This window comes from Leguminivora glycinivorella, chromosome Z (assembly GCF_023078275.1).
Source record: "Leguminivora glycinivorella isolate SPB_JAAS2020 chromosome Z, LegGlyc_1.1, whole genome shotgun sequence".
NCBI lineage: Eukaryota > Metazoa > Arthropoda > Insecta > Lepidoptera > Tortricidae > Leguminivora > Leguminivora glycinivorella.
This window is the reverse complement of record NC_062998.1, coordinates 54,640,832-54,662,543: the sequence shown is the minus strand read 5'-3', so window position 1 is coordinate 54,662,543 and position 21,712 is coordinate 54,640,832. Positions and strand designations below refer to the sequence as shown.

General features: G+C 41.9%; 1 protein-coding gene across 1 annotated transcript in view; it reads left to right on the top strand.

The window, feature by feature from the left end:
• The window catches only part of LOC125240592 (importin-7), a 66,568-nt gene extending 45,473 nt beyond the window's left edge, over positions 1-21,095 (top strand). The window contains exons 11-15 of the mRNA XM_048148544.1: positions 13,422-13,624; positions 14,314-14,453; positions 16,477-16,588; positions 18,833-18,976; positions 20,252-21,095. Of these exons, the coding sequence (XP_048004501.1) occupies positions 13,422-13,624; positions 14,314-14,453; positions 16,477-16,588; positions 18,833-18,976; positions 20,252-20,307 (655 nt within the window). The 3' untranslated portion in view covers positions 20,308-21,095. The remainder of the gene's footprint in view (positions 1-13,421; positions 13,625-14,313; positions 14,454-16,476; positions 16,589-18,832; positions 18,977-20,251) is intronic.
• Positions 21,096-21,712: the final 617 nt, after the last annotated feature.

Genomic DNA, 21,712 nt, shown 5'->3' with positions numbered 1-21,712 from the left:
ATTAACATGAAATATTTTATAACATAATAGCGTATAACTCAATCTTTTCAAATTATGCCGTCATCAATATTTAGTACAATTAGTTATAGAATAAAATCCATAACAAAAACGATATTTGACGTGGGACAGCAAAAAATTGCCCATTTTTTATCACATTATAATTTTTAACAAATACATAATTATAATAAAAATTTAAATGAATATTGTAAATTACTGTCAACTAAATTTGGGTTCGAATAAAAAATTGTCTTCAATAGTTTAGACTCTTTAAATACGCTAAATATTATATCAAAAGTATGGGACAAGCCAAAAACGGGGTGGACAACTTTGAAAAAAATGGCCCATATACGAAAATTTGAAGAATTCTGTACATTCCGCTACATTTCTCTTCAAAATTTCTTCAGCGACATCTGGCGACGAATTAAGAGACTTTGTTGTTTCTACCGGTATATTCGAGAAAAACTGCTCAAAATGATCTGCCACTTCACGGTCGGAACTTACTAAAGCGTCACCAATTCGTAGCTTGTAGTGCGGATCCTTCATTTTACGTTTCCCAGTTTCATTGCCGATCACCTGCCAGGCAGTTTTAACCTTATCACTAGAATTTAGGATCTTTTTAGACAAGTGATTAGCTTTCGCGGCGACACACATCATCTTAAAAGATTTTGAAAAATTCCGAACATGCTCCAGAAATTCCGGCCTTTTATCAGTGGCTTTTAAATCGTATAAGTCGTAGAGTTGGCGTCTTGTCTTATGAATATCCGGCGTAGCCCAGTCGCTAAATTTAGTCTTGGTCCTGCTTTTTACTTTCTTTTTAGTGAAACAGACATCAAATTCATTTTTAATGCAGTTAAATAAATCAGAACTCAAACAATTGGGGTTTTCTTGCGTACATGAAAGACAACATAATCGTTTGGTAACATTACGATTAAATAAATCTAGGAGCCTTTGAGAGATTGGCCTACATAAAGTATCTTGCGGAATTTCTTCTGTTTTCTCATTGAAAGAAGCTTTTAGACCACAGTGATCAGAACTTAGGTTGTTAATAACAGATTTACTAATCGCATCCTTGTTACTAAAAATGTTATCTATACATGTAGCACTGGTTGCTGTGATTCGAGTGGGTTCGCAGAATAAGTTAACCAAGTTAAAGGATTTGAAGGTGTTTAATAACCTTCCACATAATGGCGAATGTTCAAGTATGTTGACATTAAAATCGCCACACACAATTATACTTTTTTGGGTTCTAAAAACACTACTAAGTACGTCATCTATTACTGATTCAAATACATTATAGTCCGCCGAAGGGGGCCTGTACACGCATATAATGATAAATTGGTCCATCTCAACACAAGAAAGTTCAATATGGCGTTCTACAGACATGTCAACAATGTCTCTGCGCTCTTTACTTTTTAAGTTATGCTTAACCATTATTAATGACCCGCCACGGTTACTAGATTTCCTAAAAAAAGAACTAATTATACTATGATTCTTAAAATTAAACATAAATTCATGTTCTTTAAGCCAGTGCTCAGTAATACAGAGTATGTCAATATTCGACGACTGCAAATACAAATCAATTTCAAGTTCCTTACAAGTGAATCCTTGGATATTTTGGTGAACCAGGTTCAATAAATTGGTTTTACCTATCATACTAGCATCGCAGTGATCAATAAAAATGGAGCCGGCTGGTGCACTCGTTGTCGGAGCTGTTAGTTTAAATTCAAATCACCAGACGGCTTCATCTCGAAACCCTCGCTACCGGGGCATGAAAAATTAAACCGTTTCATATAATTATTAAACGCCGTGCTAGCCACGTCGGGGCCTTTAATGTTATACGCTAACAGGTCAGCACATTCTACTAAACATCTCCTCGGTAGGTAGGTTTTCTTATAAGGCATAACAAACTCATCTATAAATTTATTCGTATCAAAATACGAAATCGTACTACTGTACAACGCCAAATTATATAATAAAGAGTTGTAGTGAAACACCCTCTTGTTGACTTTGCTAGACATTCTGTACGGGAGCGCACAAATAATGATCTTCGCAACCTCTTCTCGGTCGACCTTCGACAGAGTAGCGGATAGTTTTAAAATATCTCGCTTAGTACAGTCGACACCGTTCCCTATGAAAACTACGAGCGTGGAGTCGCAGTCAAACTCGCCTGCAGAGATACATTCGATCAATCGATCGACGGTGGCCCCCGGGTGACAGTCGTCGATGACTCGGTGGTTGAGGCGCTCCGCCAGCAGCGCGCCCAGGCCGACGCCCGCCTCGTCACTGTACAGCACGGTGCGGGCGGCGCGCGGGCGCGGGCGCGGCGGCGGTGCCGGGGCAGTGGCGGGCGCACGGCAGGGTGCGGCGCCCGGCGGCGGCGGCGGCGCAGTGGCGGGCGGCGACGGAGAGGGCTCGACGTAGGTCAGCAGCGCCAGAGCCAGCTTGGCGAGGCTCGGCGGCGAGGGAGCCGACTCGACGGCGCGCGGCGGCGGCGGCGGCGGCGCAGTGGCGGGCGGCGACGGAGAGGGCTCGACGTAGGTCAGCAGCGCCAGAGCCAGCTTGGCGAGGCTCGGCGGCGAGGGAGCCGACTCGACGGCGCGCGGCGGCGGCGGCGGCGGCGCAGTGGCGGGCGGCGACGGAGAGGGCTCGACGTAGGTCAGCAGCGCCAGAGCCAGCTTGGCGAGGCTCGGCGGCGAGGGAGCCGACTCGACGGCGCGCGGCGGCGGCGGCGGGGCCGGCTCCGCGAGGCGCGACCGTGACGGCGGCGAGGCCGCGGTGCGGACGGCGGGCTCGGGGTCGCGGCGCGGCTCGGACGCGAGGGAGAGGCGCTCGGCGAACAGGGCGCGCAGGAGGGTGTCCCCGGCGCGGCCAACGCGGCACGCAGCGCGGGCGACTCCGGCTCGACGGGGCGCGTCATAGGCCGCGGTGACTCCATGCGCAGCGGGTACCCGCTGCCCGGCACTAGAACATCATTCATAAAAGCTATGTATTCCTGCAATGCTTTACTTGAGAGTTCCTCTTTATTATTGAGGTCTTTTAACTTTAGTTCTAATTTTCTTATTTCATTAGAGCGATGATTCAACTCTTCGACTGTCTGGTCCAATTGATGCTGACAAATTAAAAGTTCATCACTTAACTTGGAGTGAAATTTCTTGAATACTAAATTATGGCGTTTCAGTAAAAGTTTTGATTTCCTTATGAATCTACTTAATTTTAGATATTTTTTGATTTTGTTGGATCCCTTCATACTAATTTTTTTTCCCTATCCCTATCCCGTCCCCGTCCCCGTCCCTATCCCTGTCCCCGTCCCTGTCCCCGTCCTTGCCCCTGTCAAATTATCATGCTAGGAGGTGAACTTTGAAAAATCCTTTCTTAGTGCTCCTCTTATGGCTATTTTGGATATTTTAACCCTAATAACACTACAACAGGGGAGAAAATTACTTTTCCACCTCATTAGATTTTAAAATCGTTCTATTTATCGTGATCAGCCACCCGATAAACCTTAAAAACGATACCCATATTGTGTTTTTGACGTTACCCCCTTTGCACCCCTTTAGAGGTCAAATTTTCAAAAAACCTGAAACATGTATTTAGTCATATGTCTTTAGGAATCCTCCTATGAAGTTTCGTATAAAATAGTCAAACTAATCTTGTTTCCCCATACAAACTTTGAACCCCTATTTGAGCCCCTTAGGAGGCGATTTTTGAAAAATCCTTTCTTAGTGCTCCTCTACACTATATAAGGAACCTACGTACCAAATTTGACATCTCTAGGACCAGCGGTTTCGGCTGTGCGTTGATATGTCAGTCAGTCAGTCAATATCTTCTTTTACATATATTTTTGATATTTAAACCCCATTGCACCACAACAGGGGAGAAGGTATTTCACTTCCGCCTCGTTAGATTTTAAAAACGTTGTATTTATCGTGATCAGCGACCCGATAAACCATAAAAACGATACCCATATTGATTTTTTGACTTTATCACCCCCTTTTCACTCTTATAGGGGTTAAATTTTCAAAAAACCTGAAACACGTATTCAGTCATATGTCTTAAGGAATCTTCCTGTGAAGTTTCGAATAAAATAGTCAAACTAATCTTGTTTCCCCATACAAACTTTGAACCCCCATTTGACCCCCTTAGGAGGTGAATTTTGGAAAATCCTTTCTTAGTGTTGCTCTACACTACATAAGGAACCTACGTGCCAAATTTGAAATCTCTAGGACCAGCGGTTTCGGCTGTGCGTTGATATGTCAGTCAGTCAGTCAGTCAGTCAGTCAGCTTCTTCTTTTATATATTTAGATTGAGTAATTATTAACATAAGGCCTGATTCGTAACGGATTTGTCAAATTCAGAGTGCTTTTTCTTGTATAATTTCTAGCTTACATTATATATACATTACACCATTCAAATTGCCAGATTCACAAAATTATTATGTTAGAATCATGTTTAAAAGCAATTCTCAACTAACTAGATAGATAAAATTAAAGTGATCGCTGAAAATAATTCGGCGACAAATTGCTGTCAAAAACTTGATTCCTGTTGACGAAACTTGCATTTAAATCATTTTCAACACTACCAGGCAACCAACATTATACCTTATCTGAAAGGCAATTTCTTTACGATTCCTATGAAACAATGATAATGTAGATGAGTCTCCAAATATCCACTTTACTAGGAATTCAGTCGATGCAGTGTCCGTTACTAAGCATTTAAAGCAAAGTAACCACTTTTCGATAAAAAATCTACAACAAAAACTGCTGAACGAAGCTGTTCGCAGATTTTATTTAATAATATGATCTTTCAACTTTATTCTGACAATAGCTGGATATCATCCACCACGGCTATGAAGCCAGCAGCCTGCTAAAGCCAACGCTCTTCAAATCGGGTAAAAAACTTAATTTAACGAAGTCTCATAGTATTCACCTATTAACCGGAATAGGATGGAGTGTCTAAGAAATTCATTCATTTAAATGACACCAACCATAAGCCACCAAAATATTTAAAAAAAGATAGTCCTTGATAGGACTAAAACTAAGAATGTGTCGAAAAACACTGTCGGATGTACGATGGAGGGCATACAACAAAACTTACTACAAAATGAGCGAGGAGAAATGGAGAATGATGAATTTACTAATAAGCAATAAATTTTAAATACATTTTAAACACATTATAGAAAAACATACTTTGATTCGGCCGGCTCTGGTACCGTTAAAACAGTTTTGAATTTGACAAATCCGTTACGAGTCAGGCCTTAATTACTAAAAGTTATCCCACCAGGCGGCGCCTGTGCAAGTGTCTAGCCATGTCACTGTCATTCATATGTGAGAGTGAAAAAACAAATATCATCTTCTCTCTCTCACGTATGAAATTCTTCATCTGTGCAATGGAAGGACGGGACGGCGCCATCTGTCATAACTTTTGAGTGTGCCTCCTCATTAAATGCAATAATTGATACCTTTAGCCAGAGACTTCGGTAGAAAGAGGTTATATTCATTTATTACATTTTAACTCGAAATTATGAAAAAAAAATCATATTTTATTGTACAAGAAAAGAAAATAAACACCGTGGGCCTGAATAACCCGAAAGATTTTAACCACATGCATTTTTGATGTAAAAACAAAAAATATTCTATGACTTTTTTATTTTTTTGTGTTTTTTTACTCTTTTTGAATGTATTTTCACATAAAAAAGTAAATGTTAATTTTTTTGAAATGTTTTACTTGTCACATAATCTGCTTAAAACTACTAGGAATCACATTACACAGTGTAACAACATTAAATTTTAAAATCTAAATTATAAAATGCAAACATGGAAAAAGCTTGCCCACTACGAGGATCGAACCCGGTACCTCCATATTCCTAGTCCATGTCCCAGACCGCTAGACTACGGAGAGAGATTACTGACCGGACCAAATTATTGAACCGTACCGGAGTGCATTTACCTACACCGAAAGATACGCCTTATATACATAACTATAAGGTCCATTTCAAAGATACTTTTAACATAATAGTTTGTAGCTTGACGTCATAAAATTGTCATTCGCACCAAAGTTTCGCTGCCTGCAAATGAGAAAAGAGTCGTTGTATCTCTGACGTTGACATCTCTGACGTAGAAACCGGTTAATTTCGTTCAACAGAAACAGATCTGCTGAAGAACAGTTCTCTCATATTAACCGGTTAAAAACCGGTAACCGAAAACAAGAACACTATTTTTTCGGTTTGACGTCTAGAGCCAAAACCGGTTTGGTTGAAAATACCGGTATCCGATCCCTGGTACAAACGCGAACTTATCCCTTATCTATTATATGGGTGAATCAACTTTTTCTTGTCTGTTTTTGCCATGGTTACGGTTCCCTGAGTCACGGTGGTTTTATGCAAAATTATGCTACTGAAATTTTGCAAGCATGCATGTAGTACTCCATGTTTGTAGGTGGTAAATTAAGGACAGGGGCTTGTTAACACCAGAAATATGCATGTTTGCATAGTTTAAGTAGCATAATTTTGCAATAAAATCTCACGTAAAATTGTCGAAGATCGCTCGACATGTTTCGCTCCGTAACGACCCGCCCCGACGCAGACTGCGGGCCGCAACTCGCTGCTACTCGCCGCGATCTTCGACAATTTTACGTGATATTGTCTTCGGTTACCGCGATAGTTACTCATGAAATAAAACTATGGAAACGGATTAAATCGCGTATAATGAATTTAAAATACATCCCGACGTTTCGAACTCTTTACAGCGTTCGTGGTCAACGGGTGACTGAGGAAAAATTAAAATATGCAAAAGCTACCCACTTACAAGAAATATTAACGAACCATGACCACAAATAATCTAGATTTCTAAGGCAGGTTCACACACTATTAATAAAGCTAGTTATACAATATTCAAAAAAAAAATGTTTACCATTACTCTGTTAAGAGGCCATTCAACGAAAACGTCGTAATAATGTAAAATTGATAGTTTTAGTCGGCAAAATGCTATACTTTCCGTCATCTAACAGACTTATTAAGTTCAAGATTCGATTAGGACATCTTCTTAACTTACATGTTGTGAGACTGGATTTTTGAAAACTAACTCACTTAATTAATTATGATTTTTTTTCTGGTGCATGTTTAGGAAAACCCGCGAAAAGTGCTGACTTAGTCCGTCTAACACTTTCGAAACCGGGCTCTACGCGGCGCTACGACATTTTCGCTACATACGGGGAAACCCATGTAATCGGCTACGCTTCTACGAGCGGTGTACCCGACAGTCGGGTTCTTGGTAGCGAAAGTGCTAATTTGTAAAATTTGGATAGTTTTGAATGCTTCAAGTGGTAAATTTGTATTATGTATATCCTGTACTACAATCTTATGAGACTACTTCTTTGTTATAAGGCTTTAGAATAGAGTAAATGAGGAAATGATGAATCCAATTTGTTTCAGAAATCACCTCAGAATAAGTGTCAATTTCTTCGAAAACTTACGTGTTTCTGAAGTAGTTTTAATATAAAAATAATCTGCAACGCTTACTTAAACAGATCTATGCAAAAGTTTTCTATTACTTGCAATTTAATATTTTTGACGATTTTTTAAAAATGCCTCCTTATTACCGGTTACGCGCGCTTGCGATGTCAGTACCGCGGCAGAGCTTGTAGAGGCAGGACGTATGACAGTCCGCTCCGCACGCGGCTCGACGATCGCGAAGTTATTTTGTCATTGTGTGCGGCACCCGCCGTGTCCAAAACCGCACTTGTGTGCGTGTTTGGCTGCACTGTTGCATGTATACTGCGACCGAAAACTTTGATCCTTGGGTTGACGACTTTGGTAACTAACTAATTAACTTGACTAATATTTTTAGTAGGTATTATTTATTATTGAATATCATTTTAGGTTACTGACTCGTGTCAACAAAATCTTTGACAATAGATGGTACTCAGGATCTGATGATGAAGTCAGATGGTAGTCATGAGTTCTCATCAACCAGGTCTGGAAACCATTTCGTGTTTGGGCTCGTTTGATTCGCCTCAACAAGATCTTTGACAAGAGGTGATGGTACCCAGGATCTGATGATGAAGCCGGAAGGTAGTCAAGAGAATTCAACAACCAGGTCTTGAAACCGCTTCGAGTTTGGGCTCGTTTGATTCGTCTCAACAAGATCTTTGACAAGAGATGGTACCCAGGATCTGATGGTGAAGCCGGAAGGTAGTCAAGAGTATTCAACAACCAGGTCTTGAAACTCCTTTATGTTTGGGCTCGTTTGATTCGTCTCAACAAGATCTTTGACAAGAGATGGTACCCAGGATCTGATGATGAAGCTGGAAGGTGGTCAAGAGAATTCATCAACCAGGTCTTGAAACAACTTCGTGTTTGGGCTCGTTTGATTTGTCTCAACAAGATCTTTGACAAGAGATGGTACCCAGGATCTGATGATGAAGACAGATGGTAGTCAAGAGTTCTCATCAACCAGGTCTTGTAACCACTTCGTGTTTGGGTTCGTTTGATTCGTCTCAACAAGATCTTTGACAAGAGATGGTAATCACTCTTTTATACTCTGGCGCATCCACTGTCTCAGTGTGTCACCAGTCAATTAAAGCAGGTAGGCGTAGCGTAGAGTTGTATTTCTTTACAAAAAACTAATATATAGATGTGGACCGTCCTGTGCTCCATGCAATTAAAACAACATAATATTTAATAACCGGCCAAGAGCGTGTCGGGCCATGCTCAGTCTAGGGTTCCGTAGTTTTCCGTATTTTTCTCATAAACTACAGAACCTATCAAGTTCAAAACAGTTTTCCTAGAAAGTTTATAAAGTTCTACTTTTGTGATTTTTTTAATATTTTTTAAATATATGGTTAAAAAGTTAGAGGGGCGGGGGGTACACACATTTTTTTCCTTTAGGAGCGATTATTTCCGAAAATATTAATATTATCAAAAAACGATTTCAGTAATTAATTTTTAAATACCTATCAACAATATCACACGTTAGGGTTGAAATGAAAAAAAAAATCACTCCCTACTTTACGTGTAGGGGGGGGGGGTACCCTAATAAAACATTTTTTCCACTTTTTATTTTTGCACTTTGTCGGCGTGACCCGCGTGACTGATATACATATTGTGGTACCAAATTTCAGCTCTCTAGTGCTAACGGTCACTGAGATTATCCGCGGACGGACGGACAGACTACGAAACCCTAAAAACACAATAACACATTTTAAATATAAAAAAACTACTTAAAATTAAAGAAAACCGATCTTAGTTCCATTGTACATAATGTACCTAGAAAACATACCATATACAAAATGAAATAAAACTAAGAAAACGGATTATATTCATTATACGCGATATAATCTGATTCCATAAATTTATTTCATGAGTAACTATCGCGGTAACAGAAGACAATATTATATACACAATTTATTATATTATAAAAGTTTTTTAATTTATTTCTTCCAAGGCTACACACGTTTTAAAAGATAATTTTTAGGAAAAAAAAACCGCCTTGGACTGGCCAAGAGCGTGTCGGGCCACGCTCAGTGTAGGGTTCCGTAGTTTCCCGTATTTTTCTCAAAAACTACTGAACCTATCAAGTTCAAATCAATTTTCCTAGAAAGTCTTTATAAAGTTCTACTTTTGTGATTTTTTTCATATTTTTTTAAACATATGGTTCAAAAGTTAGAGGGGAGGGGGGGACGCACTTTTATTTCCTTTAGGAGCGATTAGTTCCGAAAATATTAATATTATCAAAAAACGATTTTAGTAAACCCTTATTCATTTTTAAATACCTATCCAACAATATATCACACGTTGGGGTTGGAATGAAAAAAAAATATCATCCCACCACTTTACATGTAGGGGGGGTTCCCTAATAAAACATTTTTTTCCATTTTTTATTTTTGCACTTTGTTGGCGTGATTGATATACATATTGGTACCAAATTTCAGCTTTCTAGTGCTAACGGTTACTGAGATTATCCGCGGACGGACGGACGGACGGACAGACAGACATGGCGAAACTATAAGGGTTCCTAGTTGACTACGGAACCCTAAAAACTGTGATAAGTTTAATAATTAAACTAAAAGGTCAAGTATTGATGCACGAAATCATGTATGCAAATATGTAATATATATGGTGGTATTTTTACGCAAGTATCAATAATGGTTAGTCCGCTACGCTACTGACGGGGTGGCGGTACCGACCATGAATGCTATCCCTTTCGCTCTAGCCGCACGTAAGGTTGGTTCGAAGAGGATCGCACGCTATATGTCTGTACCGCAGGCTACAATCGTTATGCTTCTGGTTATAGTGTGCGTCTGCACACAGGCGCACGCCAGCGCCGCCGGCGCCGAAATGCGAGCAAGCAGATTTTTTGAAAGCGCTCTTAAAAAATAATTAACCAATTAATCTACACAAAATTGACAAAGAAACAAACTGCAAATGTCCAACACCATACAACACAAATGCCTCACAGCCTTCGTCGTGCTTGTTCCATTATCAGATGTACTACTGGAGGGATCCTTTTAATTTACCGAAGATTTTTTTGTCGAATTTCATTTCCCAAACGAATTTTGCCAACTGCACGTTTGTCAACTCAATCTTTCCCATAATAACATTTGACAACGTTAAAATCCGTCAAATGATAATTTCCCAAACTGTTGTACTGCAACTTTTATAACCCCAACTGTTAATTCCGCAAATGTTTCACTTAGACTAGAAAAGTTTGCTCAACTTTACTTTCGTTAAATTAATTACTGGACAAAATTATTTTGTCAAATAATTTGTTTAGTAAAAAAATGTTTCTCTAAAAACACACCGTGCAAAACCACTTTTTGACAAATGTTTTAACATGATTGTTTTCATTTACCGAATTTCATTTCCCAAACAGATTTTAACAACTACTTACACGTTTGCTTCCCACAAATACTTTTGACGAAAATACCGAGAAAATGACGAGTCAAATAATCTTTAAAAACCTAAACATAACCTAAAAACCTAAAAGTAGGTTTAGGTTAGGTTAGATTGGAATCGCGACCCTCACTAAAAACTGTTGCTAAGAAAGTAGGTTTAGGTTAGGTTAGAACTGCGACCCCCACAAAATCTGTTGCTAAGAAAGTAGGTTTAGGTTAGGTTAGAACTGCGACCCCCACACAAAACTCTTGCTAAGAAAGTAGGTTTAGGTTAGGTTGGAACTGCGACCCCCACACAAAACTGTTGCTAAGAAAGTAGGTTTAGGTTAGGTTAGAACTGCGACCCCCACACAAAACTCTTGCTAAGAAAGTAGGTTTAGGTTAGGTTGGAACTGCGACCCCCACACAAAACTGTTGCTAAGAAAGTAGGTTTAGGTTAGGTTAGAACTGCGACTCCCACACAAAACTGTTGCTAAAAATGTAGGTTTAGGTTAGGTTAGAATTGCGACCCCCACACAAAATATTTCTAAGAAAGTAGGTTTAGGTTAGGTTAGAACTGCGACCCCCACACAAAACTGTTGCTAAGAAAGTAGGTTTAGGTTAGGTTGGAACTGCGACCCCCATACAAAATTAACTGTTGCTAAGAAAGTAGGTTTAGGTTAGGTTAGAACTGCGACGCCCACACAAAACTGTTGCTAAGAAAGTAGGTTTAGGTTAGGTTAGAACTGCGACCCCCACACAAAACTTTTGCTAAGAAAGTAGGTTTAGGTTAGGTTAGAACTGCGACCCCCACACAAAACTATTGCTAAGAAAGTAGGTTTAGGTTAGGTTGGAACTGCGACCCCCACACAAAACTGTTGCTAAGATAGTAGGTTTAGGTTAGGTTAGAACTGCGACCCCCACACAAAACTTTGCTAAGAAAGTAGGTTTAGGTTAGGTTGGAACTGCGACCCCCACACAAAACTGTTGCTAAGAAAGTAGGTTTAGGTTAGGTTAGAACTGCGACCCCCACACAAAATATTGCTAAGAAAATAGCTTTACCCGCAGCAGCGCCGGAGCAGACGCGGAGTCCGACTAGTCACTAGAGCCTGACTGTTTTTTATATTTTTGTCAACTGCTCATTTTGAGTAAACGAGATTTGTTAAAATAAAAAATGCCCAAGAAATGTTTTACTAAATGTTAGATTTGGCTTTTTTTCTTTTGGGATAATATTCGTTGGCAATTAATTATTTTGAGTAATTAAAGTTTGGTAAAATGAACATTGCCAAAGAAAGGAAATGTCTAAATATTTATTTGGATATCATTATTTTGGCAAATATGTATATGGCACATGATAAGTTGGGAAATGATGAGTTGCCTTTTAAATTTTTGGGATAGATTGTTTGGGATGTGAAAGTCTGGCAAATAACTTTCGGTAATACATTAGTAACCCACTACTGGATCCCAAGCCGGTGGTAAAGTAAAGTCATCCTCTCTATTAAAGTTTGGATATTTCTTGATCTCAATGGCCTCTCGCAACATTCTGGGTATATATCGCTTCTCCTTAGCGAGAACCAGAGGCTTGTCAAACTTTATAGCATGATTGACTTTATCCATGACATGTTCAGAGACTGCAGACCTTTGCCGACGGTGCTTGACATCCGCTATGTGTTCCTTCACCCGTGTGGAAATGCTTCGTTTCGTCTGTCCCACATATGACAGGCCGCACTCACAGTCTAGCCTGTACACTCCCGCGCTTTGTAGAGGAGTTTGACATTTCACAGGCCTCAGGGTGGCTAGCCGAATGGCACAATCGCTCACGAAACGCTCACGAAACGAAGCGCTAGTAGATATCTATCTCTATCGCGCTTGCGTATTGGCGCGACAGAGCCAGCGGCGTATCGCTTTCGTTTGGCGTCGGAGAAATGCCATTCGGCTACGGGGCCAGGAATTGGGACATCTTCTTCGATCGAATTGGTTCGTTAATATTTCTTGTAAGTGGGTAGCTTTTGCACATTTTAATTTTTCCTCAGTCACCCGTTGACCACGAACGCTGTAAAGAGTTCGAAACGTCGGGATGTATTTTAAATTCATTATACGCGATTTAATCCGTTTCCATAGTTTTATTTCAATTTGACGTGAGTTACCCGATTTTACATATTGTTCAATATGTCAGTGTCTCACGGTAGTTTTGCTATTATAACAGTATGATAAAATGAAACATACCAGCCTGGGGATCTTACAGCAGATGAATCTATACGTGCCCAATGGCTACTTGGAGCGGAGGCGGCGGCCGCAGCTGCTGGTGGAACCGATCGGCAGAACCAACCTGCTTGTGTGTACCCTCAACAGCCCGCAATGTAACTCGCAAGGCGCCTCTCGGTCGCACCGTCCGTACATTGAATTTAGTGGCTGATCACGATCAGGCTGACTTGTTTAGTTTTCCAATGTCCGAATTTGTAAAAGTTATATGTTATAATTGAATGTAGGCACTATTATGTTAGGGTTACCTGTGAGGATAGTTGCTAAGTGACAATAATATTTCCCCTCAGGCTCCACGACAGAAAGCTGTGCGTGCTGGGCATCTGCACGCTGCTGGAGATGGGCCCGTGCCGGCCGCCGCTCGAGCCCGTGCTGCCCGACATCCTGCCCTCGTGCCTCGTGCTCTTCGACGGCCTCAAGCGCGCCTACGAGGCCCGCGCCGAGGCCGACGAGGACACCGACGAGGAGGACGAGGACGACGACCAGGACGAGGGTAACGTGACTTGTTTATGACCATTTGAGACAAAAAACATTCTTAAAACTTTTTTTTTGCAAAATAGTCGCCTAGTAGGATATAAAGGCCTCGTGATTCAGAGTAGGAAAAACATAAAATGTTGTAAAAGGTAGGCAACCTGAAGAAAAAATTGTGATTCTTCTCGCGAAAATGCCCTTATTTACTATCTAGCTGTTTACCGACAACTCCCTAGGCGTTCGGCAAATGTGACCAGCTTAGTCCCATTATAGCTTGGCCGCCTTCCTAGCTACATCTACAATTTGAGTTTTGGAGCGTAGCGTGGTGTTCCGGACTTGGGCTTTGTCCGCGTATACTAAAAGTAATATTATTCAAACGTTGAACCTTAGACCCCCATTTCACCCTCTTAGGATGTGGATTTTGAAAAATCCTTTCTTAGTGCTTCTCTCCATCTTATAAGGAACCTACGTGCCAAATTTGGCATCTCCAGGACCAGCGGTTTCGGCTGTGCGTTGATATGTCAGTCAGTCAGTCGGTTTCTTCTTTTGGCACGTAGGTTCCTTATAAGATTTAGAGGAGCACTAAGAAAGGATTTTTCAAAATTCACCTCCCTAAGGGGGAGACATGGGGTCCAAAGTTTGTATGGGAAAAGAAGATTAGATTAGTACGGGGGCGGGCAAAAGCTAGTAATTGATATATTTTGGTTGCAGAAGTCCTCTCGAGCGACGAGGACGACATCGATGACATGAACAACGAGTACCTGGAGAACCTGTCGCGCATGGCCGTCAAGAACGCGGCGCAGCAGGGCATCAACATGACCGCCAACATCGAGGACTACGACTCCGACTCGGTGAGTGACACACGCGACACCTGCACCACACTATAATGAACCTGCGCACATGGCCGTCAAGAACGCGGCGCAGCAGGGCGTCAACATGACCGCCAACATCGAGGACTACGACTCCGACTCGGTGAGTGACACACGCGACACCTGCACCACACTATAATGAACCTGCGCGCATGGCCGTCAAGAACGCGGCGCAGCAGGGCATCAACATGACCGCCAACATCGAGGACTACGACTCCGACTCGGTGAGTGACACACGCGACACCTGCACCACACTATAATGAACCTGCGCGCATGGCCGTCAAGAACGCGGCGCAGCAGGGCGTCAACATGACCGCCAACATCGAGGACTACGACTCCGACTCGGTGAGTGACACACGCGACACCTGCACCACACTATAATGAACCTGCGCGCATGGCCGTCAAGAACGCGGCGCAGCAGGGCGTCAACATGACCGCCAACATCGAGGACTACGACTCCGACTCGGTGAGTGACACACGCGACACCTGCACCACACTATAATGAACCTGCGCGCATGGCCGTCAAGAACGCGGCGCAGCAGGGCGTCAACATGACCGCCAACATCGAGGACTACGACTCCGACTCGGTGAGTGACACACGCGACACCTGCACCACACTATAATGAACCTGCGCGCATGGCCGTCAAGAACGCGGCGCAGCAGGGCGTCAACATGACCGCCAACATCGAGGACTACGACTCCGACTCGGTGAGTGACACACGCGACACCTGCACCACACTATAATGAACCTGCGCGCATGGCCGTCAAGAACGCGGCGCAGCAGGGCGTCAACATGACCGCCAACATCGAGGACTACGACTCCGACTCGGTGAGTGACACACGCGACACCTGCACCACACTATAATGAACCTGCGCGCATGGCCGTCAAGAACGCGGCGCAGCAGGGCGTCAACATGACCGCCAACATCGAGGACTACGACTCCGACTCGGTGAGTGACACACGCGACACCTGCACCACACTATAATGAACCTGCGCGCATGGCCGTCAAGAACGCGGCGCAGCAGGGCGTCAACATGACCGCCAACATCGAGGACTACGACTCCGATTCGGTGAGCGTCCACACGCGAGACACCTGACCCTTTAGCGCAACTTGCATTGTCGCGCGCGAGTCCATACATCAAGCGCGACTTCAATGGACTCGCGCGCGACAAGGCAAGTCGTGATAGAGGGGCTGCAGCACAGTATAATAAAGAGTACTATCGTACAGTATGGCCACTCCCACCCCCGCTCGGTCACCCCACAGTTACCGCCTGTCAAAAACGCGAACGGTCAACCTCACTCATACAAGCACGGTACGCGTTCACCTACACGAGCTTACGGCCCAGCCACGACATTGGTCTAAGCGCGACAGCTGTGTGCGGCAGCCACACGTGCGAATGAAAAGTCCCATCGCTGTGTCTCGCTCCAATGTATGGCCGCCGCTCACCGCTGTCGCGCTTAAACCAATGTCGAGGCTGAGCCATTAGAATGTGTGCTAGAAACGCGCCTCTTTCATATATTTGATCGCCAGTGTCCGAGATGTGCCTGCAGGCAGCAGGCCAAATGCACAAACGTTTACGATAACATCGTTATCCTAGCCAGCTATCTCTATTGGTCGTCCGCAATGGCGCGACAGAACCTGACTGCGTTTTGATCGGCGTTTAGCGTCAAAGGTTGTCATTTCGACTAAGCCGGCAGGCATGACTGCCAACATACAGGATAGCACTTTCAAACTTCGATTTTGTATGTAGGTTCTTTATGCACATTAGTACTGCATCAAATATCTGAGCTCATCATGCGCTATGAATACTGCGACTAAGGGCCAGTTGCATCAACCACATTTGACTGACACATCATCGTCACGCAGCAGACGTCTATGGAACTTCCCATACAATAAAATTTAACGAAAGCTTTAACCACCATTAGATTAGATTAGATTAGATTAGATTTTTAAATTAGATAGACGGTTTGACGCAACCGGCCCTAAATATGTTATAATTCCAGGACGACGAAGATTACGAGCCCGACGAGACAGCCATCGAGTGCTACACGACGCCTCTAGACGACCGGGACTGCCCCGTCGACGAGTACGTCAAGTTCAAGGCCGCGCTCTCAGGTGACGACCACACACACACACACACACACATACATACATAGATACATACATACATACATACATCATCATATAGGACCATCCACACTCATGAGACGCGCATGTCTTGCGGCTCGCAACGGACGTCTCCGCCACGCCTCCCGAATATAATTCAAAAAACGTCTCAGTACATTTTGTATAGGAAGGACGTAAAATGCGCCTGGAGGCGCTTTTTAACCGTCGCCTCATATCTCAAGAAGGACGGTTATCAAGTCGTCTGTATGTTTTTTTTTTTATTTTTTTATTTTTTATGTTTGTTCCTCGATATCTCCGTCGTTACTGGACCGATTTTGAATTTTTTTTTTTTTGATTGAATGTATATGCATACAGATTGGTCCCATTTTTCTCAGAACCCAGTTCTGATGATGGGATCCTGGAGAAATCGAGGGAACTCCTCAAATCTGAAAGGCATACATATGGTTATTTTTGTGTTTTTAAAGGAACAGCATGCATTTAGGTACGGAACAGTGACATTTGGTGCAGTGGAACTGCTGATGATGGCCAGAACGGAACTCTTCAAATCTGAACGGCACGCTTATAGTGACTTTGGTATTTTTATACGAACAGCATGCACTTTCGTCCAGAACAGTGACATTTGGTGCAGTGGAATTTCTGATGATGGTCAGAACCGAACTCCTCAAATCTGAACGGCACGCTTATAGTGACTTTGGTATTTTTATAAGAACAGCATGCACTTTCATCCAGAACAGTGACATTTGGTGCAGTGGAACTGCTGATGATGGCCAGAACCAAACTCCTCAAATCTGAACGGCACGCTTATAGTGACTTTGCCATTTTTATAAGAACAGCATGCACTTTCGTCCAGAACAGTGACATTTGGTGCAGTGGAATTTCTGATGATGGTCAGAACCGAACTCCTCAAATCTGAACGGCACGCTTATAGTGACTGTGGTATTTTTATAAGAACAGCATGCACTTTCGTCCAGAACAGTGACATTTGGTGCAGTGGAACTGCTGATGATGGCCAGAACCAAACTCCTCAAACCTGAACGGCACACTCATAGTGACTTTGGTATTTTTGTAAGAAAAGCATGCATTTAAGTTCAGAACAGTGACATTTATTTAGTTATGTTTGTTAAGTTATGCTTAACAAACATAACTAAATAAATGTCACTGTTTTGAAGTCAAAGTTTGTCAAGCTTTGATTTCTTATAATATAATAGGATTCATGAGGAATTGAGGAAACTCCTCAAACCTTAACGTTATACGTATATTCATTTGTGTTGCCATCTAATAATTAAAGCATTAAAAGCAGTTTAAAAAAATACTTACACATTTTTACATAATCCAACATTCGCAAGTAGCTTTCACCAGAACCCGAAAGGCGACGGTTTTTTTTTCTTAAAAATTATTTTAATTACATTCGGGCGGCGTGGCGGAAACGTCCGTTGCGCGCCGCAAGACATGCGTCTCATGAGTGTGGATGGTCGCTAAGGCCTCGTACATCTTGACAGATGATTTAAACAGTGTCTGAATGTGAGAGACTCCTCTCGTGACTATAAAGACCTATCCGGGAGCGATATGAACGTCCACACCATACATACATCATTAATAAAATAGGCTTGGCTTGACATCTATGAGTAAGGTTTTAAAGATGTATGCACGACCCTGTAAATGACAAAAGTATGAGTATAGGATAAAAAAAATAGTGCGTGTAGTCTTGACAGTGACACTTCGTAGTGTGGAGATGTAAACGACCTTAGAAACCAATCTGTCAAGTCGTTTTCGTGTTTAGTTACTTTCATCTTTTTACTGTTTTAACTATTTTAAGATTGCTAATTAGTCTAATTACTCAAATTATTGAAAAAACATACATAAACTCATGAAATACGGACAAGTTGAAGAGTTTCACTTCAAAACTTGTCATATTCCTGGTATCAGTCTAGCTTTTATCAAGATTCGAGTTGGCGACACTGAACGTTTAACGCTGTCAGTTGGAAGTCGTATTAGAAGTTTCACTTCGAAAATATATGAGGATGAAATTAGATATAATAAAAAAAAAACACTTCTATTTCTTACTATTTGGTACTTAACATTAATTATAATACAAAGTTTAATAAGTTAATCTGTAAGAACCCCTCCTGTGAAGGTGAAGGCATCTTCCAGTGATGACCATTGTTCTCGGTCCCTTGCAGCCACCATCCATTTTTTTTTAATTAGATATATTTGGTTATATTACGATTGCAGGCATATCGACGACAGAGCCGGCGCTGTACCACGCGCTGACGCAGGTGCTTGACGACGAGCAGCAGAAGCAGCTGAGCGCGGTGCTCGTGCTGGCCGACCAGCGCAAGGCGCAGATGGACAGCAAGCGCATCGAGCAGAGCGGCGGTGAGTACACACCACAGGGGGTGAGGATCCACTATTATACACACTTACTGTCACTGTAAAATTTAAATTTTGAAAAAACCCCCGACCGCGACATAGTGGACCGATTTTCATGAATCATGGCTAAGAACACTCCCGACTAACTCAGCTTTCAGACAAAAAAAAAACTAAATCAAAATCGGTTCATCCGTTTGGGAGCTACGATGCCACAGACAGAAACACACACAGACGGACAGACAGACAGACACGTCAAACTTATAACACCCCTTCGTTTTTGCGTCGGGGGTTAAAAATGTGTAATCACAGTGCATAGACTGCCATCTCTCGACACAAGCTTCAAACTTTTGAACCTCAGTTTGACAATTTGGCCCATATTCTTAGCCTGATATGTGTTAAAATGTCAAATATTTATATTAACGCCATCTAGCTGAGCGTACCCCAAAGCAGTAGTTTTTTTTTTTTTTTAGTATGAATAGGTAGACGTTTGACCACGATCACACCTGATGGTAATTGATGATGCGGTCTACGGCGGATCACGCTTACTTATTTACTCTTGCTTTAAAGAGACCTGGATTGTACTCATGTGGGAACACTTAATGCCATCTAGGTCACCGTACCTTTTTCTGTATGGTACTGAGATACGTTTTTTCTTAGACTTTATCTGTCTATATACGGAGTTATATATGTCTTTGGTAGCCAGGGAGCCGCCACCCCTCAGCCCACAGCCGGTTTGACAACTATGGCACTGTTCCCACCGCGACCTAGTAAGCCATGAGCTATCGGCTATAAAAACGAACGAAAACATCACTCCCGTGTAAATAAAGAGACACGCCTATTTTGATAGCTCACCGCTGGGCGAGTAACTATAAACATCGCCGTGACTCTTTTATATACACGGTAGTGGTTATCTTTTGTTCGTTTTTATAGCCGATAGCTCATAGCTTACTAGCTCGCGGTGGGACCAGTGCCTAATACGTCTAAGAACGCGCATACACTACACCACACATATATGGCGCTACAAATACGATCGATCATACTTGTAGATGGCGTTAATTTTCACTTTTGACATAGATTTATGGCTCGAAAGTGATACTTAACGCCAATCTACAAATAATCGATGGCAACAAGGCATTTTTTGTGGCACCATCTATGTGTGGTGTAGTGTATGCGCGTTCTTAAACGGTCGTATTTTAATGTATGGGATGGTATGATCTTATATTTAATCTATGCTTTAACTGTGTTTGCCGCCTGGAGATGTAATCTAGCATGTGTTTCCAGGTTACTCGTTCACCGTGCCCGCGCAAGTCCCGACCAAGTTCAAGTTCGGCTCGTAATGGGCGCGCCGCTCGACACGACGCAGTCCGACGTTAGTTATGCTTATTTATTACCACCACTCCGCGGGGCCGAGCGTTCTGAACGCCTGTTATGTAGTGTTAGCATTTACAATGGAATGTTTCGATAGGTTACATAGTGTATTTTTATATTTCTGTTACGAAAAACCCCGAGATTGATCGCTTGTATAGAGGACTACTAGTTTGTTGGTGAAACAGTGTTAAATAGGGTATTTTACTATAAATGTGAATGAATTTGATTCTTACAAAATATTGTGTCCAAATTTGCCTTATAAGCTATTACTATTTCACATATAAATAAGAAAAATTTTGATATTTCAAATGAAAAATCGTTGACGAATAATCGCAGGAGCACTTCGTCACGCTACTATTACAGTTTACTTACGAAGGATACTTTTTAGTTTGCCACGCATAGTAAAACACCCTATTGGAAGCTAACTCGAATTGAGAATGAATGCAGAAGGCTGTTGTATTTCATTTCCATGGTGCAGGCACCGCGCAACTCATGAACTTTGCATTTAGCTATTGATGAAGTTGGCCGCCGCACGCCCTGGCCTACTAACTTTCGGCTCATTTGGCGGCCGATGTATCTAGACAAAATGTTTCCAAAAGGGCTTACTTCTCTATCACAATCATACAGAAATAAGCCTTTGAAAATACATCAAATACTGCTCTCAACTCATAGGCAAAGATACATTGAATGTACCTGGGTGGCTAGCCGAATGGCACAATCGCTCACGAAACGCTCACGAAACGAAGCGCTAGGAGATATTTATTTATTTATTTATTTAAACCTTTGGGAAACAAACAGGCAAAACAATACATCTAGTAAAATCAGATTACACATTCACAAGCCACACAGTTTCCACTAATGAATAATAACAGTTATGTTGCTCAGAATTTGACATTGTAACAATTTAAATTTAGCACATGCAAAACTCAAGTATCTACAACAAAATTATAGAAAATTATATTGTTAACTTAGGAAATAAGTACTTACTAAAGACATAATTTTAATTTTTAACTTTACGTTTTATTGCAGAAACAAACTGTGGTAACGATAAATGGAAAATATCAATATCAGAAAATTTCTCATTATAAGTACTGCAAGCTCTAGCTAAGAATCTATTTCTTGCATATGTAGTACGCCCAAAATTAATAGAAAAGAGGTTAGTGGAGCGTGTTCGCCTATCGGGACATCGAATAGAAATTTTAGATAAAAGATCAGGTGAATCAATAAGGCTCTTTTACTTGGGATACAACCCTTAAATTTTTTTGTTTAAAGAATAATCATAACTTATCTCTAGCACAGCACTTATCGCGCTTGCGTATTGGCGCGACAGAGCCAGCGGCGTATCGCTTTCGTTTGGCGTCGGAGAAATGCCAT